At 42.2% G+C, this 24,303-nt stretch overlaps 1 protein-coding gene across 1 annotated transcript in view; it reads left to right on the forward strand.

The window, feature by feature from the left end:
* SDK1 (sidekick cell adhesion molecule 1) overlaps window positions 1-24,303 on the forward strand; it is a 381,963-nt gene that overhangs the window by 248,439 nt on the left and 109,221 nt on the right. The window contains exons 11-17 of the mRNA XM_082292298.1: window positions 29-196; window positions 2,183-2,285; window positions 3,375-3,551; window positions 11,459-11,595; window positions 18,204-18,351; window positions 19,176-19,316; window positions 22,753-22,934. Of these exons, the coding sequence (XP_082148424.1) occupies window positions 29-196; window positions 2,183-2,285; window positions 3,375-3,551; window positions 11,459-11,595; window positions 18,204-18,351; window positions 19,176-19,316; window positions 22,753-22,934 (1,056 nt within the window). The remainder of the gene's footprint in view (window positions 1-28; window positions 197-2,182; window positions 2,286-3,374; window positions 3,552-11,458; window positions 11,596-18,203; window positions 18,352-19,175; window positions 19,317-22,752; window positions 22,935-24,303) is intronic.

The following is a 24,303-nucleotide window of genomic DNA, read 5'->3' on the forward strand; positions in this document are numbered from 1 at the left end:
CATGCTGCTTCCCCCTCGTGTGTTTCAGGAGAGCAGATCTTAGCCAGTGGCTTGGTGCAGATTCCTCGCTTCGTTCTCCTCGAGTCTGGAGGACTCCAGATAACGCCCGTGTTCCTGCAGGATGCTGGCAATTACACTTGCTGTGCAGCCAACTCTGAAGGAGCTCTGAATGCTTTTGTGATGCTGACAGTGTGGAGTAAGGATAATGCTTTGTTTAAAGTCTAACTTTAATCAAGTATTAATCAGTTTTTGTTGTGCGCTCAGGAAATTTTCATAAGTAATTATGCTTTTCTCGTTAATAGAGGTACTTGTATGATTTAATAGGAATAATGTGTCTATTTTAGGAAGCCTATCACAAATACCCTTTTTGTTTGGAAAATTATGCATATAAATCTCTATTTTGTGAAAGGAAGTGTATTTAAATAGAGCTTCAATCACAATTACAGTTTTACTCAGGTTTTTCATTGGCATCTTGCATTGCAAGTCAGAGCTTCTAACTTGTAGATTTGGCTGTTTCCAGGTGGTTTCTCCCACCAGGAGTGTACAGGCAGCACAGATCAGTCCATGCTGGTACTGAGGCTGTGGCCACAGTTACAACAGATAGGATTTTCCTCATATTTTTGTATTTTTTTGTGACCCTGGGTGCTGCTGGAAGCCAAATCAAAGTGCAGCAGATTTCAGCTTATCCCTCGTGCTACAGACTGGTGTGAACCTAGGAAATGGTTTTGCCATTCACCATTTTCCCTTGATCTCTGTTTTTTATTTCTTCTGTTGGAGAAGAGAGTCTGATCCTAGAGGTTCACCTGTGTTACTCCTAAGTGAGTTAAATTGAAGTGTAACATGGTTTTTGCTACTCAAGGTACAAAATAATGATCCATGAGCTGGGACTAAGAGCAACTGAAAATAATGAAGATGATGAGGATTAATAGAGAAGTGTTGTGGCCGTCTCTCCTCTCCAGCACCTGAAGTACTGGTTTATGCTGCTGATGTGTGGTGCATATTTGGCATTTGTTAATCCCCAAAGTCTGCAAGCTGAATCGGCCACGTTTTTCCTTTTGAACTTGGGAAAACATTTCTGGCAGTAACTGTAAGGTATTCGTGTCACGTGGCCATTCTATTTATGTCTTATTGACAATATAGAGTTGGTTTAGGTATCAGGATGGTGTAAATTGAATGATATCCAGCATCAAGTAAAGGAGATCCTTCCTATTAATTCTCAAAGCTATGGTTGTTACATGTATTAAAGATAGCTCCTGTTCATTGTACTGCATGCGGGGAAGAAATGTGAATATAACCTGAAGTTTGTGTAGCAACAGCATCGTTATAGAGCCAGGAGTCTTACATTGGTACACCAGGAGTAATGCTGAAAATTCCATGCTGTTAGAGTCAGCTTTTGATTTTGCTGATGGTCCCTTCTTCTGCATGTGCGAGATATCTCAGTAGATGCTGATTATCGCTGTAGGGATTTGGGACTTATTAACATTTTCCACATATCTTCCATGCTCGCCCTGGTTGTCTCCCTGCCTCAGCCGATGCTCTCTGCTGCTGCTCCTGTGTGTGACACAGAGTGGGGATCTTTCACACCGGCTCTGGTTGCTGTAGTTACAGCAATTGTTGTTTTCTGAGGCTCAGGAGGTGCTTCAATAAGGATGTTCTGAAACATTTGAGTAAACATATTTTTCTGATATGGAAGATTTTTCTACCAGAAGCTCCTCCTCTGTCCTGGAGTTGATGAAGTTGTAGGGTGCCATTTAAGTTCACTTCTTTCTCGGTATTTTTCAAGTGTGTTCTTCCTTGCCCAGATTTTCCTTGGTGTTGTTTGTGGTTTTGCTGCTTCAAACAGTGTGACTCGTTTCCTGACTCAGTGTCCTCTTCCACATACTCGTTAAGACTTCACGGAGTTGCCACAGACACTTGCACAATCCCAGGGAGAGTTCAGAGAGCTTTATCATTCTTCTCCTCTGGGCTCAACTCGTGCCCTCTGCTGCTGTGGCTCTCTGCACCCCACAGCGTGTCACCTGTGTCACAATGACTTTAGAGGGAGAGGAGCCTTCACAGCAGAGGCTTGAAGAGCAGTGGCCTGCTAGCTTTGAATGACAAAGGCTCAGTGGCTGCTCTCTGAGTGAATACCCGAGTCAAAAGGCTCTAATTTCACCTGAGCTGTGCCGTGTGCTCCTTTCAGATCGCACTTCCATTGTCCGCCCTCCCGAGGACAGCACAGTGATCAAAGGAACCACAGCCACCCTGCGCTGCGAGGCCACTCACGATCCCAGAATTTCAATCAGGTTGGTGGTGTCTCTTCTCGTTTGTGTGGTTTATCCCAGCTTAATTTTATAAGCTGTATGAACAGCATTAGGTGAAAAGTTTCAGGACCCCAGATTTTCACACCAAACCCCTGATTACTGCATTATAAGGTTGTACACTGTATCATTAATCATATAAATCCCATCTTCCATTTCAGCCTTATGTATTATTTACAATGAGCTATGTTCCACTTCATGACTTCAATATAGCCTTCCATGATTTTACTGTCAAGGTTAATACACTATCAATAAAACCGACTTGTCAGAGGCTGATACTTAATGAGAGTAAAAGCCAAAGAGAAGGAATAGGATTTCAGAAGTGTTTACTCTGGGGTACATAAAAGCCACACAAGAGATGCCCATGTTTTTGGAAACAACTCAATAACTTGGGCTTATAGTCTGTTCTAACTGTGTAAAGGAAACCAGAATTTGTCTGGATGGTTAAAATTTGCATTAGAGCATTTGGAGGAAGCTCAAAACTTGAAAATAAATTTGCCATGAAAATTAATGTAGTCTGAAAGCAACACAAATGAAATAAAATGCAGGGAAGAGCTTGGAGAGTGCTTGAAGGGTGAATTGCAGAAAGAACTTCAGAAAGAGAAATATGGCTGTAAAAATTTCAGTTAGAGGTGGGAAATTGTGAGTGTGGTCTCTCCATACATCTGTGATCTGTTGGGAGGTGTGTTTTTGATACCTGAGCTCTAGAAAACCTTCAACAAGTTTCTGATTGTGGCAGTCCAATGTTACAGAGCCTTGGCAGAGCTGGGCCAGCACCCACCATTAACTGCAGAGTTAACATTCTAGTGGGGGTGAACTTAAGAACTTGGACATTTATGAGTGCTTCATCTTTTCCTTGTAAAATACATAATATCTCTGATGGAATTACATTTTTCATTCTGATCACTTGATCTAAAACTTAAATTTGTAAAAGGCACTGCTCTTGAAGGTAGCTGCAGGGGCCTGTCATTTTTAACATGTGATGACAGAAGCTGATACCTTCCAGCAGAGTTAAAATAAATCTGTTCTGGTGTTCTTATGGGTAATCAATAACTAAAACATTGTAATACTCAGGTACCTTTGGAAGAAGGACAGTGTTGTAATAAATCCATCCAGCAGTTCCAGGATCACGGTAGAGAAGGATGGAACCCTCCTCATCAGCCAGACGTGGTCGGGTGACATCGGGGATTACACCTGTGAGGTCATTTCTTCTGGAGGAAACGACTCCAGAACGGCTCGGCTGGAAGTGATGTGAGTACCCCAGCTCAAATGCTCACTACACTTGGTTTCAGACACCCTCAGGTATTTTTCTAGCATTTAATTCTAGGTGATCTGGAGAGTCAGCAACTCTGATTTTTGGTGCGGGGTTTTTTAAGGGAAATTAAGCCTGGATCATTGCTAATGAAATTGCCTCAAAATACTCTGGCCTGATCTCACAGCTGAGCCTGCTTTGAGCAGGAGTTTGGACCAGAGACTTCCTAAGGTCCCTTTTAACCTGGATCCTTCCATCACCCCATGCTGTAGGGCTTCCCCAAAAAGCCCAGATGCTGTGCTGTGATGCCAAGGTTTGGAACAAGAAAATGTTTTCTTCCTTTTAGTATTTTTTCTCTATTAAACATTTATCAGAATAGCTGGTCCCTGGCTGGGCATTGCTTACTCTTGCATTCTCTTTATACATCATTTTTCAGGAAAAAAAAATATTTTTATGTATGACTTTCTTTATTCCTATGAATCTTTAAAAACAAAAACAAGAAAATGCTTAAAGTGCCATTCAGGATTATAAAAATGTCATTACAGGATTCCATATTTTCTATTTCTGTCATTCCACTGGGGTGAAGTGCACTTTCATTTTATTTTTATCACTAAAAGCAACAGCTGTGGATTTGGTACAAGTGTGGAGCAGATCAAATTAAAAAAAAAAACAAAAGAAGGTAATGTTTTATGTAGAGTTATTTATTTATTTACTCAAGTAGTGTCACGTGCTTTAATTTAACTAAAATTGCATCTGTTTCTGCTGGTCATGCCTGATGTCTCTGAGAAGATGGCAATTGTGTGGTTGGCAGTGTAATGAGTTCACCTCTGAGATTTGCTATGTAGAGGGCTGTTTGATACTGTATTATTCTGACAGTGCCAAGGCTCCATCAGATGCCCATTTTCCAAGAGCGGTCATACATTCTTTTTCTAATTAAGCACTCCTCAGCTCTCCTCCCAGAGTGCATTTTACTGCTGGTTGGAATCCAAGAGCAGAAGACAATTCAGAATATATTGCTGCTGCATAACCATGCTCGCTGTTCTCTGAGGCGGTTTTTGAATGGAGGGCAGAAAATCACGGAGTAGACTGAAAAGAATGTTAAAGCTTGGACTTTGAAACAAAGCTATAAATATGTGCTAAACACTTCAGCAGCAGGATGGTTTCCTAATGCTGAACAGCAAAAGCTGCCCTGTGCAGCCCAGTACAGCACAGGGGATGGATTTACTTGCAGTTCCCCACTGACCACTGAGGAGCTTCTTCCATGGTCCATAAAATCTGGGCTAGAAGCTGGTTGGGAGAGTCTCATCTTGTGTGCGCTGCTGAGGCACCCCAGCTGTTCCAGCTGTGCTGGCTGGCTCCCCATGCACTGGCTCTTAACCCTGCATCTCTACTTCTTCTGATGTTCTATTGCTGATCGCCCATCACCTGTTTTTCCTGGAGGAATTAAAGAAATCTATCAGACCCACTCTTTCAGAGGAGTTGAGTAACTGATAAGTCATTCAATAATACCTTGAGTTGTGACATTTCTTTTCAAAGCAGGGCTGCAGGTAGTGCAATACTGCCAGAGAACATTGCATTTCCTTGCAACTTTCATCATTATCGTTTGGCTCAGCAGCACAGATCCACGAGGAAGAGAGATGCATGATACAACAGGAGTGAAATGAAGAAGAAAATATGTGGAAAGGAAGCATCTGAAGTAAAGCTTAAATTAAATTCCAGCTTGTATAGGAATGACAGATCTGTAACATTCCCTGTTCTCCCCGATGATTCCCTTGTGCAGAGCATTAACAAACAGGGCATGCACGTTCCCATCGATGAGCACTTACACTTCAGTGCCTTGAGTAGCACTAATGTCAGACAAATGTTCAAAGGAGGCCTCTCAACCAATTACAGACTGGAGCAGTCACCAATGGATAAGATTGTAGCCCAAAAAGCCTTGCCTGACAACTCCAATTGTCTCCCCACCTTTTTCCCCCCAGGAACCAGCATGCTCCTCCTCTACCTCTGTGCCCGACAAGAGGAATTTCCAAAGGCACAAATAAGTTTGTTACTGATTTCTTTTCAAACTGATTCAGCTGAAAACTGTTGACCTTCAGGGTGACCTTCAGTTATTTAATCTCTGAGTGGTCCAGTTTTCTAATCTCTGGAAAGGAAGAAAGAAAACTCTCTCTTCCTTTGCCTCCCCTTGCTGGAAGCCAGGCTTGGGGAGAAAGGTGATGCTCCTTGCTGGAAGAACCTGCACTGACAGCACAGCACAGATACATTGGTGCTGCAGGCAGGATGGATCATCTTCCTCAGCATGAAAGAAGAAATAAAATATTTGCAAAGGAAAGCCAGAAAACTAATGAAGAACTTGCTAAAGTGCAGACAAAGGTTACCTTGCTCATCAGTTTTGCACTGATGGTACTTGGGCGCAGAAACTAATTGCTAGTCAAGATACTCCATTCATTTGTCTTCCCTCTAAATGTGTTTATTCTTCATGTACATCACTTGATTTGATTTGCACGAGGTAAAACATTTGCGAGTGATGTTTCTATTCTGCAAGAAATAGATTTTAATTTTACACTGACTTTGCTTTTCTCCTAGCAGAGTTTCTCAACTGCATATCAGAAACATTTGGTGAGGAGCCCACCGCTTCTCTTGCATCCCTCCAAGTCATAGGGTTTGATCCTGAAAGTAGTTGAATGTCATGAAACATCCCAGCTTCATTTAGCTTACTTTTATAGTCCTGTAAAAACCACCCTGAAATACATACAGATGGAAAAAAGCCTGTTCCTAAAGCTGCATAAGCTGAGTTATCACCATGTATCACTCACCTGATGGGAAACTGTGCTGATTCCAGCTCAAAGTATCCTGAGGATTCTCAGGGTGTATAAAATATGCAGAATTACCACTGTCTGTGCCTGAGGATACCCACTGCTCAATATCAGCCCGTCTGCAGCCCGTGCTAGAGGATCTCTTTGTTGTATGAATGTGACTGGAAAGTATGGTAATGCTGCATTGTTGGAAAATCAAAGCCCTGTACAAGCCTCTGTTATGTCACAACATATAGTAAAATCTTTTAGGCTCTTTTTCTATGCAAAAATATGGGAAGGACAATGTAATACAAAAATAGGCAATTTATTCCTGGCAGCAAGTTCATCTTCTTTCTGTTCCCTTTCATCAGAGAAAGAACTATTATTGTTCTGTCTTCTTCAAAAGCAGGAGAGGGGAGCTAACCACTTATAATAAACCCCAGTGGGTTGCCAGGAATGCACAGTATTGCCTTTGTCAGCCATCTATACATGAATTTGGATACCCTTTTTACTGGAGTATTTATAATTGCTGCTTCTTCCAATTTCTTCCCAATATATCCCATTAAAAAATTATTGCTAAAATTAAAATCAGTATGACCAATGCAGGGTAAGAGATAAAAATGACGTCCCATTACAAACACAACTTGATACAGATCCCACATCCCTTGGTTCCCATAGCCCATCTCTTCTCCTTTCTGCAGGGAGTGAAAACAGGAAGAATGTCAAACTTGAAAATAAATTATTCCTTCCTCGCTGGAAAGAAAGCTTCTATTTATTTTTCCAAGCTCTCTATTGAGATGTCATCCAAGAAGCAAGGTTCACTGCTGAGTCTGAGTGCGCTTGATACTCAAAGGAGAAATATTGCCCAGAAATGCACTCGGAAATAAATACCATTGTGTGTGTTTGTCATTGAAGGTATAGCAGGAATGTAGGTGTTTCCAGCAAAAAGAAAGCATAAAATTCAAACCCCTTTCCCAAGGCATCTCTAGATCTGAGCAAATTGAAATGGGAAATAAATCTGTGCACTCTGGAACGTGGCAACCCTTTAATTCCAAAAATTCACCTTGTTACAGACCTGCGAGAGACAAAGAGCCTCAAAACTCAGGGCTGCCTCACACGAATTCTTCCAATGTTTATAAATTGGAGGGGATTCTTCTGCAAGAGAAACTGCAAAGTCCTGAGCAACAGTTGCCACGTTTGTTAATTTAAACCATTATAAACTTTTCCAAGCAGAGCCATCAGGGCTGAGTGCCGCGTTCCCTCCCTGCCTCAGCCCGGTGCCGTTATCGGCTGTGGCAGATGAACGACCTGCTCCCGAGCAGACCCTGCCTGCTGGACCTGACTGAGGGAATCGTTTATGAAATAGGAGCAGGGCTTTTCATAAACTGACAAGAAAACTTGTTTAATCTCCTGTGCCTTTTTAGTAATCCCCTCTTCAGTCACAGTCTCTCTAATTACCTGCTGTTGGACCATTTTTCTCAGAAGTCTCTCCAAACCATGTCTGATTTATTTTCCTCAGCAAATAGTCTGCTTTTAGCTAATTTTATAAAACACTGTGTGTTTGCTGAGTGAATTTTTCAGCTGCCCTCTGGCAGTGATGAGCTGACTCAAAACATTAGGGTTTCTGTTTTGTGCATGTATCATCTGCAACTGGCTAATATTTCTCTCCCAGATTGTCACAACGACTTCATGTTCTTTTCTTGCAAATGCACTATTTTAATTGCTTTGTCAGAGTTCCCTCAGGTCACCTTGGTGGCAATGCCATTAACCCTGAGCTTATCTATCAATTACAGATTTTAAAGTGTCCATGGACATATTTTGCTATCACACAAAGTTATGGAAAACTTGCCTCCATGCAACTTTTCAGCATTAGAAGAGTGAGGTTTTAAAACACTCTATATTGAAAAACTTCCATGTATTTCCCGTTGGGGCTTTAATGAACAAAAGAAAGATAATAAAGCTGGAATTGCACTTGCAGTGTCTGGTCAAGGACTGTTCAGTGCTCTGGATGTTACTGTCCTAAACCTCATCCAGCATCAGAAGCTGACCAGTTCTACTCTGAGGTCCTCCTCACTTTGAGAAAGGGTTGAAATTAGAATTCTCTGTAATAATTTTTTGGGTGTTGGAAGCAAGGAGAAGTAATCCTCTTAAAGGAAAAATAGAAACAATGATCTCTTTGGGGAATGTGAATATTCATGATGGTGGTACAGGTCTCATTTATCATCCCTTCCACAGGGTATGTGGTAGCAAATGAGAAGGAGACAAAGCCTAAGTGCTTGCTGAAGTGGAAATTACCACTTATTAATCTCTGCTTCTGTATACTCCAACAAGAGAGGCACAGTCCTGAGCTGAATTGTCTTTGTAGCTTTCAATATTTACCTCTGTCCAGGTGTGTTCCTTAGGCACCACTTCTGTCTGCCTCGAGGGGTTTAAATCTGTGAGCACCATCTGTTGCTGTTCAGCGTGGACACGTTTGGGTAAAGGATGGGATATTTGTGGTGTCCTGGATGGAGGCAGCAGCTCACGCTGCTCAATCTCTGAGCAGAAAGTGCCCATTTCCTTTGTACTGCTGTAGATTGTCATTGTCAATCAGAGAGAATAATCAGCTAAACCCAAATCCTAAGCAAACAAAACCCCAGGTTTTAACTCAGTTTGTCTGTTAAAAAACAGGGAGAAGGGGATGTCCCCTCTTCTTCAAAAGTCTTCTGAGTCTTGAGCACTTGGAAAAAGAGACTGAGCTTTTTAAGCTTTCTTAGCTGTGTAGTCTCTGTCTTCAAGTGAGCTGTTAATTGAGCCCTTCTAATGTATGGGAGGTCAAGGGCATTAAATGCACACCTTGAAAATATCTGTAATGTATACCAGGAGTGCTCCTTTGCTGCCCAGAAAAGCAGTTACATGGGGATAATCTGCTGTGAGCTCCCCCTCAGCCATTCCTCCCACATTGCTGCCTCTGGGACCATCATCCTCCAGAAGGAGCTGGAGCCACAGCCCCTCTCTGAGCTCTTCCCCACAGGGACTGGTGATAAATGAAGTGGGGACTGGGACTTCTGTGAGCCATGTAGCAACAAGACGTTTCACTCTTCCCTTCAGTAATTACCTTTGCCAGCTTAATCACAAAAACTTTTCCAACCAGCTTGCCTAGGACATAATGATAAATTGTGGTGGAGGTTTAATGTTTATTATAATTTAATGTTTCATTCAAAATTAAGCAGCACACTCCTGTAGTCCCTGGGTAAATGGCCATATCTTACATGCCCACACTTTTCAGTGACAGCCACACTGTGTCTCGAAGGGCAGCTGGCCTCCTGCTTTGTTTACAGGTCCCCCTCTTCCCTAAACGTGTTTGTCCAAAATTTCACAGTGCTGTGTTCAAAATCTGCTCCCTTTGGGCCCACACATGCTCCTTGCTGTGCCTGATGTTTGTTTTAGCCCAAAAGTGGCCATGTCTGAGTTGTCAGTGCACGCCCAGATAGGAGTGAGAACGGTCAACTTAAACTCCTCACCATCAAGGCATCTCAAGCAAGCGATTTAATGAAGTTGAGATCTGAATCACACCCTGAGGTGTCATTCCATGTTCACTACAGAAAGAGCCTGGGGTCACTGTGCTGCTAATTTGGTTATGCATTTAAAGTCAAATGAGACGAGACAAGGCTTTGAGTCTCAGGTTTAGCCTTAGGAAATATCCACCCCTCTTGCCTGGAGAGAGGTGGGTAGGGAAGTGCCTTCTGTTTCTGGTGCCTCATTAGCTGTGTATTTTTCTTGCCACTCTTTGGCTCTTCCAGCAATATATATTTTTTTTTGGTGCTAACTCCACAGTGTGTATCCATCAGAAACGCGTAAACAAAAGCATTCACGGCTTTAACAGAAAAATAATAAAACTATTGTCTGGCTCTCCATATGTTCCTCAATCTTCCAGTAGAAACAGAAATCCAGGACATATTTATTGTTCTGGCTTGGAGCCAGAGCCTGTATTTACTTTTGTGAGTGGCTGAGGAGTTGCGGTTTTTAAATATCTCTGAGCCTTCAGTGGCAAAATACATCAGAACCAGGAATTACTGCGTTTTTAATTTAAGCATGTGAGTGCCCTCATGGCTTTCTGCTGTGGCCTGAGCTGTGGAAGGGTCACCCTCAGCCTTCCTGGTGAGGAGGGCAGATTGAATGGGTAAATCTGGCCCTCCTTGCTTTTCTTTCACTCCAAAATTCTCATCTTCCTTAGGAACCAGGATGACGAGTAGCAGAAATCATGCTCAAGTATAATGTTGAAGGGCTTTTATCTCTTAAAACACATCAGCATTTAACGGTTGCAGCAGAATTTAGTGTTCTCACTTCACCATGCAGCTCCCACTTTCAGCCAATGGGTACAAATGAAATGTTTTTCCACAAATTTCCTTTATGTGGAGAAATTACACATTTTAATTGAGCTGCTGTTTTATTTTTGTATTTGAAATGTTTCATTTTGTATTTCCATGGGGTTTCTGCAGGCATTTTCACTACATTTTCTGGTTGGGTGCTTCCAAAAAAATCCTTATTATAGGGAGGAAGGATTCTACCCATGACAGGATAAGCCTGAATCTGTGAGTAAATCAAGCTGTTCTTTTAGCCTAAGAATACATATGGTAATTTTGATTAGTAGCTCTGTGTGGATAGTGTCAATGTCTTCTGCTTCCTTGAGTATGAAAAATTCCATGTTAAATCATATCTCCCATGTGTTTTACTGCTTGTACGTATCACTGCTGTCACATTGTAGGGCATCGTTTTAAGAAGGGAGAAAAAGTAAGAGAGGAAATTTATTGACCAACTCAGTCAAAAACAGGATGAAAATTGGCTTTTTTCCACATTTAGCAACACGTCCATTAGCTATTCTAAGCATCAGCCTTGGGACTTTCAGCATAATTTTTATATTCCCCCCAATAGGATAAAATTGTGAAGAATTCCGAGATGTCTTTCATTTATTTAATTGTACAATCACTGCCGGTGGTTTTATATCCATCATCACACGGGGCTGATGTCATCTGCCTTTAACTGCCTGTAAGACTCTGTGGCTGAATGAAATGTGGATTAATATTTCTGTGCTGTTTTTTTCTTTTCTCCCTTTCCCTTTTCCTCCACAGTGAGCTGCCTCACTCCCCTCAGAACCTCGTGGCCACCCTAAATTCCTCCTACAGCCGCAGCGTGATGCTCTCCTGGGTGCGCCCCTTCGATGGCAACAGCCCTGTGCTCTACTACGTGGTGGAGCTCTCTGAGAACAGTAAGTCAAATACATCTTAGCTTCATGTTGTTCTTAATTATTCCTTCAGACTCACCTCTCACCAGAGCTGCTACAACATGCTGCTGCAGTTTTCTAAAGTGAGCCAGCCTGCACAAAGGGGTTTTACACGCAGTTGTTTGCACACTGAAAGAGTGAAAAGACAAAGAAGACTGAGATGGAGGGATTATTTTACAGGAAAGACTTAGTTCCACCTCTAGTGTTGCTAGCCAGACCTGAGGTGCAACAGGTAATTCCTCAGTGAAACAGCAGTAGTCAGTTTGTTCCTTCCCATGGTTGCCTTTTTCTCCAGTTTCATGGATTTCTCGGTGCATTCAGAGCCCCAGTTTCACCTAAAAGACGCAGGCAGGGTGATAATTCAAGGAACTGATGGTCTGACAAAGGAACAAACTTGGATGTCAAGAGGATCTTCTGTCTTACCTCGCTGTGGGCTCATATATTTTCCTTGCTTTCTGTAGATTATCATTTTACATCTTTCCTCTAGGTAGGTGGTAGAGGATGCTTGAGTGAAATCCAAATATCTGACTTCATGGGTTACAAACCTGGGCATTGGGGATTGCCACTTCCTACCATTTTGTCATGCTGTACACAGGCTCCTCCGTGGCTCTCAGTCTGCAAGGTTATTCAGGGACATTGCTAATGCCTCTTTAGGAATTGATGGAAAGATGAGGTTATATGGAAATCGGTCACCTTGGCAATACTTTCTAATCTTTATCACCCTAGGAGCTGGAAATCCAAGCTGAACAATTGATTCTTGATGAAAAAATTAAGAGCATCACTTTTTGTGACATGTGGAAATTAGTCACTGCATAACTGAATGTGAAACAGTTCTGATTTCTGATTATCTGGAGAGCAGGAGTTTGTTTTGTCGCACAAAGAGCTTGGGAGGAAACTTGGGCTTCAGATCACATACAAGGCTTTTGCTTTGCAGGCTGGAGTGTATAACTTCTCTGATGTGGGGGTCCCAGAACCAATGATCTTGAAAACTGTTAAGCAAAGTGCAAGTTTGAGATCCTAGCAGAAATCTAGTCATGCACAGGACTGCTGTCCTTGAAATAGTTCTTTTCAAGCAAAGATTCCTTATGTTTTTGTAACAAATGAATAAGAAAATCCATGATCCTGCACTTGTACTCCTCCCCCACCTTCCTTTTAATTTTTCCTCTTCTCTCCTTCCCTCCCATAACTACGGGCCAGTAACTGCCTTTACACTTTTCCTTCCCTGTTCTCTTGCCCAAGGATGTTACCCTTCTGCTCCTTGTCTCCCAGTGGCTTTGCTGATGACAATTAGTGAATTCCCAGTCTGGGAGCATGATGCAAAGGTCCTAGAGCTGTATTTGCACAGAGGTAGCAGAATATGTGCACTTGAGTCCTGCAGTGGGCTGCATCGATTGGGACAAATCCCTAAAAGAAGGGACAGTTTATTCAGTGCCAGGAGAATCATGGAATTGTTTCAGTTGGAAGGGACCTTAGAGATCATCTCATCCCACCATCTTTCTTGTGTCATGGAGAAGTTTGGAAGTCCTTCAAGTCCTTTCTACCAAGGATGCTTTGCAGTTGTATAGGAATGGGGTAGATGTGCCATCATTTTAGAACTAATTCACTGAAATTTGATGAAGGCTCAGCCAAAATCAACAATAGTTCTTTGGAAAGCATGCAAACAGTGCCTGAAACACCACAGGATCCTGTGAAGCACTGCTCACTGTGTGATAGATCAAATAATTTTGGCTGATGTCATTGCAATCTGCCACTGAGAGGGTCTCATTGTCCCAAAGCACAGGTCTGTGTTCTGCAGCAGCTCAAAGCTGCAGAAGCCAAACACAGGCCAGGTTTGCTGTGTATTGAGCATCTCAACTCCCAGATATATTCCAGGTCTTGCTGTCCTTGAAATTTTTGTCTTTATTTACTTTGCTTTTATGTGCAATGTCTCATGGTTGCCCACAGAAGTAGGACAGAGAGGAATCTGAGCCCTTAGATATTCCACTGTTGCTGTGCTCTCTTATTCCGTATATACAGAAGAGTATGGCAGTGTCAACAGTGACTTTGGTTTGGAACACTGACTGTAACACCTGCACTCTGTCACTGGCTTGGTTTGGTTTTTATTTTCCTGAAGTGTTTGTTTTGCAGAGTCATTTTGATCTCAGTGGTGTGTGGTTAATATTTAGCTTCTCCAGACCTCCCACTCCTCTGGAAACCTTCCCTTTGTTCCCAAGCATCCCAAGAACTGCTTGTGAACAAAGCTGATGTCTGATGTTGTGTAGTTGAAGCTTGGTCTCATATGACTGTGCAGAAACTCTTTGCTTTTCAAAGACAATTTCTGTTTGGGTTGTGTGCTGCAGAAGGAGCGACTGTCAGGGAGACAGGGAACACCCTCCACGAGCTCTGTCACTGTCACAGCAGAGCAATGTGCCTCCCATCCCAATCCCCCTTTGCTTTCACACATGTGAAGGTGGAGGAAGGACATCAGAATTACAATTTATTTTCCAGTTAGCAAAGCTGCACAGAAGATTTTCTTCTTAGTTCTGTGGAGTTGGAATGTTTGGAGTTTGAGTGTTTCAGGTGCTGAAACGTAGCCTTGTTTTATTGCTTTTTTAGGTGTTTTGTTTGGGATAACTCTGACAGCTTTAGCATCCATGGTAGGTTTTGAAGCACGTACCATAAATGAATACACAACAGCATCTGTTGCAGAGAAATAACTGAAGAGGGTTCAAAAGAACCAGTATAAATTTCAGGGGTTTAATTACCAGCTGCATTAGAGGTAGGCGTGTCACTCCACCTGGCATGGATTAGAACTCCTTTTCATTAATATCAATTCAGAAAAGAGATACAAACCCCTTATTTTAATTAGAGGGGAAAAAAAGAGTGGCAGATCATGCACATAAATTGCTGGGAATATGAACGACTCTAGCCACCTAATTTTTAATATTAATGTATTTGGCACAATGCAATAATTCTCAAATTACAAGTATTCGCAGTAGACTGTGTCTGTGGGTGACTTGAAACATATGGCCTTAAACATTTGGGGGCAAATTTATAATCTAATTTGAAAAACACAGTTCCAAGGAAACACAGTCATTAAGTATTCCTGCCCACACAGAGCCAAGAATTTGAACCTTGATTTGAAATAGGATTTTCAAATAAGTAGCACCATGCATTGCTGTCATTTGCACTAATATAATTTTGGATTTTTCATGACCTGTTTAGCCCCATTGCAATTTACCTCGGAATTCCAATGAAGTGTCTTCATGGAGTTAGGAGGGGATATGCTTATTTTATTCCAAAGAGGTTTAGACTGAAGGAATTAATCAAAAAATATTCTGAATAGTCTTTTAACTGAAGAAATGAATTAAGACTTATAGAATTCTGCTGAGGACAATTAAGATAAAAGCCCATTTTTGTTTTATTGTATTCTGGGATATCTGTGCTGTGTAAGGTAATGATATAACTCAAATTCATCACATTGTGCCAATGAGGAGATAATAAAAGCTCCTGTGGAAAGCATCTCTACGTGCTTAACTAAAACCTATGAATTGTCATCCTGAATTTGGTAGGGATGTTTAAATGGCAAATATTGAACTCATTGATAAATCTTTGCAAAAATCAAAGTAGAACTGCATTTCTCATTATGATTGTGACTCAGATCTAGATATGATAATGTTAAAAGATACTTTTTCTCAGGCCACTGGTAGACCTTGTTTAAGTCCTACCAAACAAAGGATGAACCATTTAGCTTTCATTTGGACCTTTTGCAGTATCATATTGCTACAAAGGTTTGGGAGATTAATTCAGTGAATTCCAGCACTACAGCAAATTCCTATGCTGCCATCCATGCAAAACCCCCTGGAGAAGGACCGAGATGGAAATGTGCTGCAAAAATCAGCTTTCTGAAGTAGATCTAATCAGTAATATCAAATTAGAAATGATTTTTGGGGAATTTGCAATTAATGCATGAACTGTAGGGTAGACAGGGAAATAGAGAAGAAATGCCTCTTGGCACATAACCAGAGTTATTGAACGCATCACAAGCGCATCCAAAAATTCATGACAGAAAAGAAAAGTAATTTCTAAAACCCCAAAATGACATTGTAAACCAGAGAACAGCCTGTGAGATTCTTCATTTCCGATAAATTAACTTGGAGAGGCAATCAGAGTTAATTCAGAATGCCCAATATTTGTAAGACGACAGACAGCTCAACATGGAAGTTGTTCAGACAGTGGCAATTACAGGGGAAGAGCAGCGGAGCCCAGAGTATGTTCTGGGCAGCTTAAGTTACATGAAGGGTTAGCAGAGTCTGTTCAGTCTAACAGGGGCTTATTTAATAGTTTGACCTGGCAAGTCTTTTGTCACCATGGAGATTCTCCAGGCTTCCTGGGACAGGTGAATGACAGCCATCCCTGGAGGAGAGGAGAGGAGAGTCAGTGTTGAAAATTTTATGGCATGTTTCCCTTGTCAGAATCACCCTTCTCCACAGTGAAATGAGCTGCTCCACAATCCTGGGGTTGGTTGTGTGTATCTAAAGAGGGAGATCTGGTTTTTGAAGTGTTTTGTTTATTGATTATGAGAAAAAAAGACTTGACATTTAAATTTTAAAGATACTCTGCACACTTGGTGTATCCAGTGCTCCAGGAGTGAGCAAATGCTCCCCAAATCGCCCTCCTCTCTGAATCAGAGTGCCCAGGAGATGAATAGGCTTCGTTTATATTAGTTTCCAGTTTAATCTCTCTTCCTGCCAGATCTTTTATCTTCCACCAGGAGAGGAAAAAGAATTAATAAAGTATTCTACAGATGCAGCATATAAACAGAGCAAAGCCCCAAGGTGCTGAGGAGATTAATAGGGCCTGTTGTTGAATCAAACTGCTCACTACATAGAGCTGCTTGGGTTAAGCACTCTCAGGTGGTGTTTACACTGGCAGTAAACAAACGAAATGCTCTAGGAAACGGACCACTGCCCAAGTAGCTCATACAAGGGTATTTCACTCCCCTCTTGGTGTCTCCTCTTCCATTTTCCTCAGGAAGTTCCTTCAGGCAGTGCATGAGGTCAGCCACACCTTAAACTTCAGCTTTCCTTGATTTGTTTCTGTGCACTCTGGCCATAACAAGGCTGTTGGGGAAGTCTCGAGGGAAGCCTGTGAAAATTCAGAAGGAACTAGGGTGCAAAAAACTCCTAAGCAACGCTTTTCTAGATGGCACAGGTGTGCTTCCTCTAAGGCCTCTCTAAAAGAAATTCAGTGTTCAGCTAAGATAAATTGGCATCAAGATCTTGCAACCAGAGTGGCTGTTGGTAAATCAACAATTGGCAAGGACAGACCTTGCCTGCTGTGCAAATGTCCCTCTCCAGGATTCCCAGTATTCTGCTGTGTCAGTTTTTCTGTTAAAAAAGACTTTATTCTGGCAAGGCCTTTACTGGAATAAATACGTTTGGAGTAATTTGAAGATGCAGTGTTTATAGCCCAACTGGCATCACACCCTCGAGGACTTAAACTTGCTAAGGAATCTGCCAGAAAAGCACAAAATGAGTGCTTCTGTCTTGGTGTGAAGTTTAGCAGCCCTCCACATTTGGGACATCTCATCTTCATTTTCAGGCAGACGTTGAGGTGACCTGCCAGGAGCCACGATGCACTTCTGATGAGCAACATGCACAGATAACGTTGCCAAAATCTACAGTGAGCTCCTCAGCAATTTCCGGAAGTGTTAGTAATTTTGAGCAGGGAGCATGAAAACAGCTGGTATTATTTAAAAACTGAGCAAATCTTCAAATTGGCTGATTCCACTGCTGTAGTGTTGCAACACAGACCAAATGTCACCTCTCCCTGACTATTTCAGTCATGACTTCAGGGAGAAAGTGTGACACCAGGCTATGCAGAGAAGAAGTCAGAATATTTAATTTTCAACATGTTTCATTTCTGACCTCTTTGAAAACTTGTAAATGTAATTTGGGCATCAGAGGAGCTCAGTATGGCAAGAATGTGAACTGACAGCGAGGGGTTTAGAGTGCTGCCAGGGCTCTTTCTACCAGGGAATCTTCCTAGGGCAATTAGATTCCATGCTGAATACTATCACAAGGAAAAAAAAAAAAAACTGCAGACATGTAGAATCAGCAGCAGAAGCTTTCTCAGGTCTTGCAGCAAAGGGCTGATTTGGCAGAGACAGTTACGCTTCTACACCTGCTTACAAGCTGGCTAGGAAGATATTCCAAACTGACTGTGAATTTCATTAGAATCCTTCCACCAGAGCCACTCATGGGTGTGGTGGTGTGATGGCCTGCCAAACAGATGGGTTGTGAAATACATAGCCCATCTGTCTTTATCATGCTTGTTTCCTCTTTTATTAAAATGTTAATGAATATAGTTTTTATTTATTATGCCATGACATGTGCAGCATCACTTTCCAGTAGACAAACGTGCAATCTGCATAGCCGTGTGGGCTGACAGGAAGGTTTCTTCTACTGAAAAGAAACTTCTTCCCAAAGTTCCTCTGAGGGAAACAAGCACAAAGAGCTCTGAGCAGTCAGAGGCGTTTTCTCACTTCTGCAGGGCTTTTGACAAGCACTTTCATCTTTTTTCTTTTTTTCCCATGCAAATTTTTCCACCAGATTCTCCCTGGAAGGTTCACCTCTCCAACCTTGACCCGAAGATGACCGGTGTCACTGTGAGTGGCCTCACTCCAGCCAGGACCTACCAGTTCAGGGTGTGTGCTGTGAACCAGGTGGGAAAGGGCCGGTACAGCACTGAGACCAGCAGGTAATGACAGTATCTGTGTGCTAAAGGGACAGCAGCCTTGGGAGAGAAAAAATGCTGGTTGTGAATGAAGGAATCAAATAATCATTTGCACAGTTTTTGGAAGATGGAGAAGTTGCCATTTCCCAGACCTCTGGAGAGTGGGGATGATGGCATTTGGGGGATGCAGGAGATCAGCACTTCGTGGGAGAGGTGTCCTCATGCTTCCGGAGTATCAGTTGAGCAGCATCTTGGAAATGATGTTTTGCTCTTGTGCTAAGCCCCAGTAGTTAGCCCAGGCAGGATTACAGCCCTCACCCTGTCATGGCAATGCCACTTCTGGAATTCACCCAGATGTGACAGAGAAGGATGGCTTCATCATATTTAGTTTCAAATGCATCCCCCTTCTTCTGTGAACCAAAGCTTGCTGCGAGCTTGAATTGCAGAACAGCTGAACTCTAAATGGCTTTTTCAAAATGTGTGAGTTTGATATGAAAAATATTGAAAGAGCTGAAAGAAACAATTTGGAAGGAGTCACAGACACTGGACCTGAGCTCTTACTCATTCAGGCTTGTAATCTTTTTAAAGAGTTGTAGCAGCCTGGGTGATTCTGAGAGAATAGGGTTACCTCAGCTGTCTGTCTTGTTGCTTGCTTAACTGATTTCCTATTATGTTGATTTGTTGTAACTATTTCATGCATGTCTTCAGCAGTTTGATCAGCATTATATTTCTTTCTAGTCATCAGACTGTGATAAAAGAAAGTGGTTCACTTGGAGTGGATACAGGAAATAGACTGTTATTTATGATTTCTTTCAACACCCATGTCCATCACATTCTTTTGTACTTAGGTTGATGCTACCTGAGGAGCCCCCCAGTGCTCCCCCTAAAAATATCGTGGCCAGTGGGAGAACCAATCAGTCCATCATGGTCCAGTGGCAGCCTCCTCCTGAGAGTGAGCACAATGGAGTTCTTCATGGCTACATCCTAAGGTAAGTCCTTTCCTAACCTGGAAAGCCCAGAGGTTGGTCCAGGTGTGCGCAAGGGAGTTCAAATGGTGTCAGAGTGCAATAAAATCTATCTCTAATTGAATTGAAGATATTAGTTATTGTTTGCAAACACTGAGGCTGCCCTGGTTTGTTACATATGAGAACATGACGACTCTTCAAGGGGTCACAAGGGTGCAGCCACTTAAATTCTGGCCTAGAGAGTGTGGGGGCTGCATCAGCAGCTCCAAAGGACCAGCTCCCTGTGGAGACTCACAACATCCTTTTATTTCATTTCCAAGGGGAAGTGAAGCACCGAGTAATGCAAGTCTTCACGTGGGAAGCCGGCACAGTGCAGACTATGCAGATGTATATTTGCTTATTACAAGCTCAGCTCCCTGCTTGAAAGGTTAATTAAATTTATCAAAGACACAACAGGGCTCCTGCCCATGCAGGAGCAACAAAAGAATCAATAAACTTCAGTTTTGTGCCAAACAAAATGGAGAGAGGGAATGACAGGTCAGATGTGTCATGGCAGACTTTGGTTTGGTTTTGAAAATCAGTCAGTTGAGAAAGATCCTTTCAGCCCTGTCTGTATTTATTAATGAGAAACACATTCAGGCAGGTAACTGGGAATCCTGCATACACACAGTTTGGCTGCTCACACAGGATTCGTTGTGTTGGAAAGGGTGTTACCACACTTGAGGGACTTTGCAGAGCATTTCCCTTAGGTAATTTTTTGGGACTCAATATTCACTCCTACCCAGTTCCACTACAGCTTACTGCTCATCTGGCATCCTCCATACCCTGCAGTGCTAGCAGCCAGCTAGGGCCACACCTCTAGTGAGGGAGACATTACCTAAATTAGAGTTTTTGTGGGAAACTCCCAGCCACTGCCATATTTCCAAGTGATGGTTACAGCCTCCTGTGGGCAGGCTGCTGGCATTTTTAATGCAGTGTCCTCCAGATCTGTGAAAGAGAACTAAATGCTGCAGTTTAAATGCCAACATCCTGTTCATGCTGTGCTCCTACTTTTGCTGGCATGGATGGAAAGGCTTTTGTCATGTTAACAGTGTTGGTGAGCTCCCAAAATAGCCCTGGAAAGTTCCCTCTGTCTGCAGGCAGAGTTGAGTCTGTTCATGTCCCTGTCCCCTGCACAGAGCCCGTTAACAGAGGTGAGCCCTCGTGCAAGGGCTGTTGGTGCAAGGTTGGAGGGCTGGGCTCTGTTTGAGAGCTGTGCCAGCCATCAGTGAGGAAAGGTGTTTTAACTTCTGCCTGTAGAGAGAACCTTGTACTGTGCCTTGGGTACCCATCTGCACAGGGTTTATACACTTCTTCCTTTCAAGCTGGTCTCCCCAGTGGTAGGATTAGTCCCTTAGGTATTCCCAGTGAGTCTTTCCCAGTCTCAGCATCAAGTCCTTTAAAAAGCAGCCCCATAGCCTCCTACTTCTGGCAGTTTGTGCTGTGTTCTCCATACAGCATTTCTAATAACGTGTAACTTTGGTACTTTTACAGTATTTATCTGCATAATTGACCTTGATGTAACGTCTCTTTCCACTTTAATGCTGATCATATTCATTATATTCAATCTGTGAATATTTTTGGTGCCTACCTGCTTTTTCTTGACAAAAGAGCAGAGAAACCATTTATTCAAGAGGAATTTAAGATTATCACATAAAAGCACAACTGTCCCAGGTAATAAACCAGGCTGTTCTTCCAAGTTGAGTTGTGTGGTCACAGCAATATGCACTGAAGAACAGTGACCCTGCACTGACTTCTGCAGAATCAGGCTGTAGCAGAGTGAAAAGCACCAGGCATCCCAGAGACCCACAGCTCAAGACATGCAAGATGCTAAATTGATGGAACACCTGATCTTTAAAAGTGAAGGTGCACTGCACAAGTCGTGTGGAGTATACATCAAAGTCCATGGTGAGAAAAATCATGAAGACATGACATTTCTGAACCGGCCTCCTTCCTCTGCCCTTTTTCTCACTGCCAGTATTGCATTTAGGGGTCTGCCATGCTAACAGCATAACAGATTAAATCACAGGAGCACAGACACCTTGTCTGCTGGGCAGGAGGCAAAACATTGCTGCAATAAGAACTGACTTGCTGGGGAGCACACACCCTGCCCAGGAGGTGAGAGAGAGAACGGGAGAGCAAGAAATTCAATAAACTCAGCTGAGGGCTGGTATTTCTTTATTTCCATTTATATTTCATAAATGGAATCACACCAGTGTAACATTACAGATATTAAGTGAGCTAAAGGATGGTCAGGCGAGCAGCAGAAAATAGAGGCGTTGTCAGTGATTAAGAACTGATCTCATTATAGGAAGACTTTAGAACAAAAATCTCTGGCTGAAACACATGAAGTTGTCTAGTCATAAACCTTGCACCAATTTAACTTTGATGAATTTAAAAATGTCTCTGTAAGATGTCAATGAAATTGTTCTGTGTCAATAAACTTTTGGTGATTTCAGTGAAGCAAAGGATGGCTAAGAGTGTATAAAAGTGGTGTGGTGGAATAAAAATACAAATGTTTCCATATTTGTCTTTTCCATGGAATAGTAATGCCCTGTGTCCCCTATTTGGCCTCTGTGTTTCTGATTTTTTGTGCATTAGCATATTGTGAGCATCCACTGTACCACTTTGCTAAAGGAAGGAAAGCAAACACTATTATTCACATTCACAGATTTGCAAGGTTTGTTTGTTTTCTATAATTTAGTTCTTCTCTGTAGTTTGTTGGCCTGAAGAGACACATCAAAGGGGCTCTGTTTTCTGGAATACAGTTTTTACATGGGAAAACACATTCGGTGTTTCAACTTCTCATGTCTCAGCAGAAAGAGTTTCAGGATATTTACCACCCATCTGTGTTTGACACAGCCCTTCTCCTGAAATTCCAGTGCTTACCCAACCCTTCAGTCTCAACTAAGTATTCTATCCTTATTTTAATTATTCTGGTGGAAGCCACGGGTGCCAATGGCTGAGATTCCAGGAGGTCAGAGCCCTCTGAGCTCTTCCTTTTCAGATTTCAGAAGTGAAGGAAAAAAACCATTTCTCAGGCTGATTTACAGCATCACTCTGATAAAAATCACATCTGGCCTTTTTTTTTGTACTAAATCACAGCTTTTACTAGACAAGCCACATTTAAAAAGCTGTAATTTTTCTGCAACCATAAAACAGGATAAAATACCCGTTTTGTTTAGCCCTGAGCCTGTAATCTCAGTGAGATCAGATTATAAATACTATAGCAGTCAAACATGATATGGTCTTATCAGGAGTTGCTATGTTCCTCCTGATTATATTCCATTATTCTTGGTAAAATTCTGCTGTTAAACTTTGCATATTGCCTTTCCACAAAGGAAGCTATTTTGCCAGTCAGGATATTTTCTCTAATTGATACCATCTAATTAACCAGCTAATTTTTCTCCCCATATGGTAGGTATCGCCTGGCTGGCCTCCCAGGAGAGTACCAGTACAAGAACATCACCAGTGCAGAAATCAACTACTGCTTAGTGAAAGACCTGATCATTTGGACCCAGTATGAAATCCAGGTGGCATCTTACAACGGAGCTGGGCTGGGAGCCTTCAGCAGGCCCGTGACAGAGTACACACTGCAGGGAGGTGAGCAAATCTGACCAGGATCTCCTCTATCATCCCACGGTTTCCTCAGGGGGTGTGCTGCCTGGCAGCCCCCCCTTAGAACTTGGGAAATGAATGGTCACTTCAGTCAAATTTGATAGACAGCTTGGAGCAGGAAGCACCTGCAAATTTCAAATGGCTGAGCAGAGCTGAGTCTCTGCTCTATCTCTGCTGTAGAAAAAGCTGGGAGTGAAGTCAAAAATTATCTGTTTTTGTTGACCCTCGTGATGATGTGTTGCCACGCTTGCAGGTCAGAGTTAGCTGCAGCAGAGGGAATAAATGGAAATGCTGGTGAGAGCTGGGGTCCTGAAGAATGGATTTATGGGACCTGTGACAGCCGAGGGCTGAGGTTACTCTGCCAGGAGAGTTAGAGAAAATATGGCAGAGAATTGGTTTTATCGTGGCCAAGGCATGCAAGATGCTGCATATGCAATATAGGAGGCAGAGTGAACCAGCTGCATTAGTTCTGATAATCACAGATACCTTGTTTTAGAAATATGGAATAAATTGTAAGGAGAGCGTAGGGAGAGAAATACAACCTGTGCAGAAAGTGTTCTGAGACGTTTCAGGAATGGTGCAGATACTTGTAAAGGGGAAGATAAAATGATCTTTAAAGCCCAGATTTTTATGCTACAGCTCCTCCACACTTTTCTAAGTGCTTTAAGAAGAGTGTAAATTACACCAACAAAAGGATATGTAATTACTTTTTACAACCGGTGTAAGGCATGTTTACACCTCTAGATTGGTATAAAAATCTGCAGGATAATTAAGTGCCAGGTCCTTCAGGCTTCCATATATTCCCATAATTGCAGGGTTGTGCTGAATGCTGAGCACTGGACAGTGCATGGACTCTACTTCATTGGTCATGAAACAATTACACTGTTTTAAAAACTTGTTGATTTACAGTGCATCAGTTAATTTTCAATCAGTGAAGAAGATGTAGTTGTTTGTTAATTGCTACTAGGAGTATGTTATAACATGATTAGATACAGTTTGAGGTGTAGGGAGATCTTTAAGAAAAGATTGTTCATATGCAACACTAATTAACCACAACAGCTAGAGAAAGAACTATCTATATTTTGTCTTAGGGCATGTAAAGTCTCATAGTTTAGAGGAGTCTAGGCACACTCAAGCTCATTCTAGAAGTATTTATAGCAGACCTTGAAATGTTTTTCTTGAAGTCTTCTCCTTGCAGCCAGGATTAATGCTTTCTATCCCACTAAAGACCCAAGCTCTGCAGAGAATTGGTTTGCACACAGAATTTGAATCCCTTTTGTGATTATGCTTGTAATTCATTACCTTGTTTATTTGCACATTTTAAGCTATCATAGCACCTTAACCTTCCATCTAT

This window comes from Coloeus monedula, assembly GCF_965178545.1.
Source record: "Coloeus monedula genome assembly, chromosome: 16".
Classification (NCBI taxonomy): Eukaryota; Metazoa; Chordata; class Aves; order Passeriformes; family Corvidae; genus Coloeus; species Coloeus monedula.